Consider the following 8835-nt stretch of genomic DNA (forward strand, 5'->3'; position numbering starts at 1 on the left):
ATTTTCCTGAAGAAGGGTCTCGACCCGAAACGTCAGCTTTCCTGCTCCTCTGATGCTGCTTGGCCTGCTGTGTTCATCCAGCTCTACACTTTGTTATCTCAGATTCTCCAGCATCGGCAGTTCCTACTATCTCTATAAGAGTGAGACTGAGCACAGGTAGATTTGAAAATGTCAAATTTCCATTCAATCTAGTTTAGCTCGGCACTTTGATGCCACAGTCAATCTGATGCAGTCTTGAAATCAAGGCATTGATTCTCACCTCACTTCTTGCATTCATCTCTTCTGTCCAAATGGACCAAGGCTGTAATGAGGTCAGAGGCTGAGTGGTCAATGCAGAATGCAAACTGAGTGTCAGTCAGCAGCAGTATATTGATCCGTACGTGCTCTTTAATGGCACTGTTGACAATGCCTTTCATCATTTTGCTGATGATGATTGAGAATAAACTGCAGGGGTGTTGGTTGGCTATGTTGGATTTGCCATGCTTTTTGTGGAGAGGGCATACCTGGCAACTTTACCTGTTGAAAAACAGAAATTGCTGGGAAAACTCTGTAGGTCTGGCAACATCTATGGAGAGAAAGCAGCGTTAACATTCAGAGTTCAGGTCTAGTGACCCTACGTCTGAACGGATCTGAGCATCAGCAAACCAGGATCCCACAGAACATGTAAAGCCCAGTACGAATACAGGGAGACAGTGTAAATCCCGGGATCTGACCTTTTCAGGATGGGTTCCTGCGGGTGGTCAGTATGAGCACTAGAAAGGGGACAAGTTGTTGCACTGATCACTTGTTCCCCTTCGGGTTTCTGATCTGAAATGTCCTACTGATCAAACCATTCTCTCCTGTTCAATTCCAGAGTTACTGAGACTCAGAAAGTCACAGAGCCAGAAGTTCCAGTGATCACCCTGAACTTGTCCAATATATCTGAACAACTCCAGAAGAAGCTGAAGGGATGGAAAACGTACCATACGGACATATTGGGAGCCATCAGTAAGAATGTGCAGCTTTACTCCAACCTTAGGGAATGAGAGGAGTTCAGGTCAGTCAGCTGGAAATATCCCTGAACTTTAATGTCAACTCCCTGTTTGTGTGAATCACAATCAGCCTGAGATTCATCTTCAGTCCCCACTGACTTTGCATGAACATTCCTCCCTGGAATGGGTTAGAGCTTCATCCACCTTGTTGTTAGGTGTGAGTTCCTTCCAACGTGTCACTTAGGTTCAAAGCCATGCTCTGGACAAAACTTATCGACTTCCGACAGCACCTTCTTACAGCCAAAAGGAGGAGCAAAAGGCAAACAAAAGTTTGTTCCTTCCCTTTCTGAACAGCATTCCAGAATCTGCTGTGCAACTTGATTCCTACTTACCACTCTCTGACTCATATCTAAGTTTGACAGTTTTTTTCATTAAGTTGTCATCCACACTTCCATCTCAACTACTGGGTAACCCACCTCCAGTATAACCCAAGGATTGTCAGGGCATCCTGGACCCACATTTGTTTAAGAGGAAATTTATCACTGGGGCACTACCCATGTTCGTCTTTAAGCTCCTGGCTGGGTCACCAGGAAGCTGTAGAATAAAAGTCCTTTCCAGAGTCTCACTTACGTTCAGAGACATATTCAGTACCAGGTGTTGCATTAAAATAACAATTTTTATTGGCTAATTATTGTAATTGATAATATAACAGTTATAAATTACAATATAAAAATAAGAAAGAATGAAAGAAAACTGTGTAAAGGAAAAGAAAGCACGATATGTATTTTAACAAAAAGTAGAGAGGCAACTTTATCATAGTACAAATAACAACCCCAAATTGGTCTGTCCAGGAAATATCTTTAAATTGATAAACTCTTGTGACATATATCGCCAAGTCTCCAAAGTATTATGCAATGGTAGAGTCTCTGATCAATCATTCTGTTGATGTCCTTTCCTCCGTTCTCTTCAATGGTGGACTCGACTACTTCACATGCTGGAGGCAGTGTGCCTTTAAGTCTAGTTTTTGTTCCATTCCAGCATTTCAAGGCTTAATTCAGACTTACCTAACATAATGGTCTAGCAACTATGACTCTTTATGAACTGATTCCCACAGTCTTTGCAAAATCTGCAGACTTTGCAGAACTCAGACTATTAACACATTCTTGATGGTATCTCTGACATTTCAACAATGATGACATACTGTCCTCCAAACAAAATCCATTTCCATATAGTTGGTCACCGTATGTGTGAGGCTATTCATTGTTCTGATTCATAGTTGAAGGGTCATTGGAGTGAACATGGTAAGAACAGATCCCCCTTTAAACCATATAAACCAATTTTATTGTCTGCAGCAAAGAATCTAAAGATAAACAAAAGTTCAGTAAAAATAACAATTGTGATTATGATGTGTAAGGAAAGTCCTTGGAGAAGAATTGAATAATGGTATAACTTAATCTAAAACACAATAACACCTAGATTTAAATCAACATCTACAAAGTAAAATTCAATTACAAGCTTATTGAAAAATCAAAAGCAAAGCAGACAAGAAATGTAAAATTGCAAACATTAATGATTGCTAGCTGTAGCCTGACAATAGATCAACAGACAGATTTACACACCATAAATCAATACGGCCTCTTAAAGAAATACTGCACCTCACAGTACTGTCAGTGTTTAGGAATAAAGGAAGAATTGTATTCATATAGCAACTTTGACAACTTCACAACATCCCAAATTTGTTTACAACCATTAAGTTCTTTTTGAAATGCAGTTCTCTTTATAATGTAGGAATTTATGAAGATGGAATCAATAACCCTTCATTGAGTGATATAAAGGAGGCTGGACCTCACAGTGTCAAATTTCCCAATCACTGTGTGCTCTGTTTACAGTGTCAGCTTCCACCGATTACACAGACCCATCGAATGTAACTCCTTCCCCAATTGACTCCTCTAGGGCAGTCCCTGTCCCACAGAACATCCTCCAGGTTTCAACCAGGACCAGTGAGAGACTGGGAATATCCTAATGTGTGTTCATAATCTAAAACAAGGATCCGCAATTTATATTTAGCCCTCTCATTTTGCTATAAATCCTCTATTCCTATTCAACCCTTTCCCTCTAGATCACATTTCTTCAATCAGGGATTCAAGGTTTGAGTATCTGCTCCTGTTCCCTCCTCACAGCACTGTATTGGCCTGAGTTTCAGAACCAGGGCCTAAGAGAGTGTTCATGAATTCAGAAGGAACAGGGAGTCACAGAGTTTGATTTACAGAAGGGAGTTGATTTAGCTTCTTGAGCCTGTTCCATTATTCAACAAGACCTTTGCTCATATCTGACTGAACATCATGTGAGGAGCTTTATAGCCCCCACTGTTATTTGCTTACCTTTTTACTGTTTAATCAATATTTTACATTTTATTGTAAAAGTGACACGAGATCGGTTAACTGAATGCGAAAAGGTCTGTCAAACAGAGCATAATGTGGGAAAATATGAAGTTGTCGTTTAGGCAGAAAGAATGAAAAAGAAGCATATTGTCTAAATGGTGGGTGTTTACAGAGTTTTGAGATGCAGAAGGATCTGAGTGTCATAGTGTATGTATCACAAAAAATTTGTAAAAGGGAACCACAAGTAGTTAGAAAGGCTTTTAGAATATTATTGTTTCGTGTGAAGGGAATTGAATATCAAAATTATTCTTTAATTATATAGATGTGGTGTTACCACATCAGGAGTATTGTGTACGGCATCAGTTTTCTGATTCAAGGAAGATGTAAATGCATTGGAACTAGTTCGGAGAAGGTATTACAAGACTGACATCTGTCATGGAGTTGGGTTGTCTTAATGGTTAGACATACTAGGCTTGTATTGATTGAAGAAGACTAAGAGGCAATTTGATTGAAATATATATCAGATAATGAGAAGGCTTGACAGATGTGGATGAGATATTTCCTGTTTTCAGAGCATTTAGGAACAGGGGTTAACATTTAAAATTCAAGTGTCACCCATTTAAGACAGAGATGAGGGTACATTTGTTTCTCTCAGAGGACCGAGAGTCTTTGGAGCTCTATACCTCAAAAGGTGGTCAAGTCAGGTGGAAGTTGATAGATTCAAGCTTACCAAGAGGCTAAAATGTTATCAGAAATAAGTGGGAATGTGGAGCTGAGGTTTCATTCAGGTCATTGTTATCTTATCAATTGGCAGAGCAAGCTTGCGGGACTGCATGACCAACTCTTGCTCTTAAATTATATGTTGGTATGAAATGCTCAGGCCAGGGAAATACTCAGGACACAAGTTCTGTATTCAGGATGGGACAGTAACAGGACGGATAGAATCCTGCATTCAGTAAGGACAGAAACAGGAGTGTGCGAGCTCAGGACACATTCCTGTATTCAGGATAGGATAGTAATTAGAGGGAGAGAACCCAGAACACACTTCTGTCAGCTGCGTGTTTCCAGAACAGCTGGTGCTGAAATTGTGGGGCTGTAATTGTGAGGCTGTGGGATGTGTTGAATGTTGGTGAATTATTTCCATTGCGTCTGGGAGAATATGTGCACAGTGCCGGGGATTTGTGTGACTAAACAGACTGTTACTGTGCATCTCACTGCAATTTTTGTTCCAAGTGAAGGCTGGGACACACACACTGCTGTCAAATAAGGGATTCTGATATGCAGCCATTTATTTAACTTGAGAAGATTCCAATCTCACAGGTAATAGGGGGTTGACAGTGAATAGGAATTCCCGATGCTTTTACCTTACAGCTGTCAATCATTGATCTGAGTGGAATAACTAACTGTCTGACGAATCTCTTCTCTTTAGGGAAAAGTCCATTGAACCTGGATCCAAAAACAGCAAACTTCAACTTGATTCTGTCGGATAGCCTGAGATCTGTAACATGGACTGGACAGGAACAGCCCTATCCACCTCACCCGGAGAGATTTAGGGACTGTCCCCAAGTTCTCTGCTCCCAGAGCTTCTCCTCAGGATCCCATTCCTGGGATGTGCAGATTGATGGGAATGACTGGGGAATAGGGATTGTGTATGAGAGTGTGGACAGGGAGGGGAAAAGGTCTTCTCTAGGAAATAGCAGTAAATCCTGGAGTTTAGATTGTGGTTATATTATTCCTGACTATCTCTGGGCCCGGCACAATTCCCAGTTCACCCTCCTCCCATCAAGCCAGGTTAACCCCAGGATCCGAGTCCAATTGGACTACGAGGCTGGGACTTTGTCATTTCACCAGGTCACTGACTCACTGAGACATTTACACAACATTTCAAACCACATTCACTGAACCTGTGTTTCCAGCATTTTATTGTTATTGGAACACATCCATAAAACTGTTAACTTAATCCTGATAGCAAGGTCTCAGAGACATCACTTTCTGTTTGGTGATTTTTGTTATGTCACTTCATGTTCGGGTATGTGGATCTCGGAAAATGTAACTTCCCCTTGTCTTAGAGGGTTTGTGATTATGTCACTTCTAACATTTCTTGGAAGTTTTTGATGATGTCAGTTTTAGGTTGTCTTGATGGGTTCTTATTGTGTCGCATCAGGTCAGCTTGCGGCTTTTTGATGGTATCCCTTTCAGGTTGCCTTTCATTTGCTTCTGGATCACCTTGATGGATTCAAATGCTGGATGGCTTGATGCCACCTCCCAGTTGATTTTGGGATTCCTGTTGTCATTTTGTATAAGATAATGACGGTTTTGAAAGGGTTAATGTTGGAGATTGCATCATCTCCACCCAATCTGAAGATGTCTTTGGGTAGAGAATCCAATGGGAAAAATCATCTGGATCATTGTTTACTGGCGAATCAAGGTCAAGATCAGAATTAAGATCAACATTTCTGAAACCAAAGTCCTACCAATCCTCTAAGTGTGAAGAAAATATAATAATTGTGAAATCTTCAGACTCCTGAATTTCTGAAGTAGGATTCTTAGGGGATGGATGTGGAGTGATAAATATAGTTATGTACCTGAACATATAAATGTAACCTGTGTATGTTGGGGCAGGGGGAGATGTTGTATAAGATAATGGTTCTGAAAGATTAATGCTAGAGATTGCATTGAGTTCCATCCAATCCATCAATGCTGCAAAGTCTCAGCAGTCAGAGAAGAGAATCAGAACTCCAGCACAAATTCCCAATATGCTAACTCTGGATCCCGATAGTCTTTGTAACCATGCTTAACTAGTCAATGAAACTTATAGCATTTACTATCTTGCAAAAGGCTGGATTTTGTGAGGATCGTACTCTGCCCCATTTTTACAAATGAAGGAGCTCCACATTTCTGAGAGGAGTTTCCAATGTGGAGCCATGCTTCCATTCTGACAGTTCTTTTGTACTGAGAGCTATCAGAGGAGGCAAACCATTCCCCTTTTCACAGCAGTCAGTTGTAGTTGGAAAATTAATGGTCCTTACAGTAACTTTGACAGCTTTGTTCAAAAACCAAGCATCTAAGTTAAGTGTAATGTTAGGATTTTTGGGAGAGATAGGATGCCAGACAGATTGGAGTAGTATGCCAGGTAAGTAAAGTATCAGCTGGGTTGGGTGCTAGCTGCGTAAGGGATAGGGTGGATGGGTAGGGGTAAGGGTGCCAGCTGAATCAGGATAAGATGCCAGGTGGAAAGGATGCTGTGCTAGAGTGGCAGAGTGTAATGTAGCATGGGTTCAAATAAGTGATGTATTATTTAGGGTAGGTCAGGCCCAGTGGGTCCAGGAAGGATGGAGGTCAGGTCTGGGGTTGGTATCAGGTTGTTGGCACAGCAGCAGGGATGTTGGTCTGACAGTGGCAAAGGGTCAATTGCCCAGTCTGGATTAGTGCAGGGATTAGTGTCAGGATCTGGGGAGTGAAAGTGATGCGGTGGTCAGTATGGAGATCTGTTAGATAGTTACACAGGGAACTGTTAGATAGTTGTTCAGTTTCTGTTGAATAGTTAAACAAGGTCTGTCAAGCAGGTCTGGCAGCATCTGTGGAGCGAATTCAAAGCTAAAGTTTTGGGTCCTGTAACCCTTCCTCAGAACAGATGGTAGCTAGGAAAAAGTTGTTTTTTACGCAGAAGATAGGACTGGGGAGGGGGTAAGGAGTAAATGATAGGTGGTGATAGAGCCCAAAGAGAGAGAAGAACAGTTGGACAGAGGGGATTACGATTGGACAAGGAGAATGAATAACTGTTAATGGGGAATGTTAGTGTCTAACAATGGGTTGTGTGTAATAGTAGACCATGTGATAACAAGAGACAGTACAGTGTGGAGCCAGAGGAACGCAGCAGTCCAGGCAACGTCAGAGGAGCAGGAAAGTTGACATTTTGGGTCAGGACCCTTCTTCAGAAATGGGGAGGGGGAAGGTAACAAGGCCTGGGGTGTGAGGTTTGGGATAAGAACATGGGAGAAGCTCAAGCCCTGAAGTTGTTCTTTTCTGTCTTTGGGCTCTATTTCCACCTATTGTTTACTCCTCACCACGCTCCCCCCCCCCCCCAATCCTGTCTTCTGCATAAAAAATCAACATTTTCCTAGCTACCATCAGTTCTGAGGAAAGGTCACTGGACCCAAAATGTTAACTCTGATTTCTTCCAAGAGATGCTGCTAGACGTGCTGAGCTTTTCCAGTAATTTTGATTTTTCGATTTTTTGATTTCCAGCATCTGTAGTTACTTCGGCTTTTATTCTGTTAATTGTTACTCTGTTTCCTAAGTAACTATTTTACTTTATTTTGTTGGAACCCTCCAGAAGTTTCCAAGTTAAATGGTGACTTTCAGAGAGCTCTAGGTGTAGAGGAACTGCCCAGCACAAAATTCAATTTCTTGGGCAACTCCTTCAAATTCTGCTGTGGTGAGACTCCACAGAGTCTCCATGCGCTCCTTCCATCAATGATGGAGTAACAACTCTCTGCTCATCAGAAAATCGGGCCTATATATTGCTTAAGGCAAGAGGCTCTTCTCACTAATGACTCATCTGTAGTTTATGCTCCACTGTTTCTAATTAGATATGCCTTTAGCACAGAAAAAGGAATCGGTAACAGTACTCTATTCCATGCATAAGCTCCCAATAGTTGGTTCCATATGACATGATCATTAGCATTGGGAACCATTGCTTAAATACTTCAAAGTAATGACATTGGAAAAAATCCAACCTAAAATGCATTATCACTTTAAGAAAACTCAGTCAGTCAATAGCTACAAGTGCATGAACAGACAAGTAGCTAGAAGCACCCATGGAAACAGCAGCAGGGAAAAATCAACACTTCAGAAGAAAACCTTGACCTCAAAACTGGTAATACATGCAGGAAAAACAATATTGAGCGGGAAGAAGATAAAAATTGGTCACACTGTGAAGTTAGAGTCCTTAGAGAAGAAGGATCTGTAGGAAGCATTTAGAATTTTGTGAGTAAAGTTAGAAATTCTTGAGGGCAGAAGTGTTAAACTTTAAATCACAGTGCAAAAAGAAGGAAGGATAAGTGAAAAGCAGTACTTGGTCCTGCAACATCAACATCACAATATCAGTGTGGCATTTAAGGCAACTGAAGGTCAATTTAAAAGATTTGGAATAAAGAGTCTTCAGAGTTTTAAGTTGTGATAAGATTTATTTTACAATTTATAACAACACAGATTTCATCAGGTAGATTTATTGAGGCTTCAGCCAAAGAAGTTTACTTGAAAAATTATGCAAGGGACAGTTTCAATGGTGAAAGATGAGAAAATATCTACTTTGCCAGAGAAGAAGTAGTAAAACTCCATCTTGGCTGCAGAAGGTGGGAAAGGCTCCCAAAGGTGGAAAACCATCATTTTGATCAGCAGAATGGCAGAAAACCCCGGTAACCATAGGGCAAATCTGTAACAGTGGAAATCATTAAAAAAAAAACTTGGGGGAGTACAGA

The 8835-nt window shown here is 41.0% G+C and overlaps 1 protein-coding gene across 1 annotated transcript; it reads left to right on the forward strand.

The window, feature by feature from the left end:
* The first annotated feature begins 100 nt into the window (after nucleotides 1-100).
* Nucleotides 101-8527, forward strand: LOC109914425 (zinc-binding protein A33-like). Its single transcript, XM_048604034.1, has 2 exons — nucleotides 101-1036; nucleotides 4782-8527. The coding sequence occupies exons 1-2, from the start codon at nucleotides 994-996 to the stop codon at nucleotides 5252-5254; spliced, it is 516 nt and encodes a 171-aa protein (XP_048459991.1). The 5' UTR covers nucleotides 101-993; the 3' UTR covers nucleotides 5255-8527.
* The last annotated feature ends 308 nt before the right edge of the window (nucleotides 8528-8835 follow it).

This window comes from Rhincodon typus, chromosome 12 (genome assembly GCF_021869965.1).
Source record: "Rhincodon typus isolate 14 chromosome 12, sRhiTyp1.1, whole genome shotgun sequence".
Classification (NCBI taxonomy): Eukaryota; Metazoa; Chordata; class Chondrichthyes; order Orectolobiformes; family Rhincodontidae; genus Rhincodon; species Rhincodon typus.

Excerpts from the sequence above, each read along its gene's own strand:
- LOC109914425 (XM_048604034.1), top strand. The coding sequence starts at position 994 with ATGTGCAGCTTTACTCCAACCTTAGGGAATGAGAGGAGTTCAG. Across the intron at positions 1,037-4,781 it reads AGGGAATGAGAGGAGTTCAG|GGAAAAGTCCATTGAACCTG; the intron begins GTCAGTCAGCTG and ends TCTTCTCTTTAG.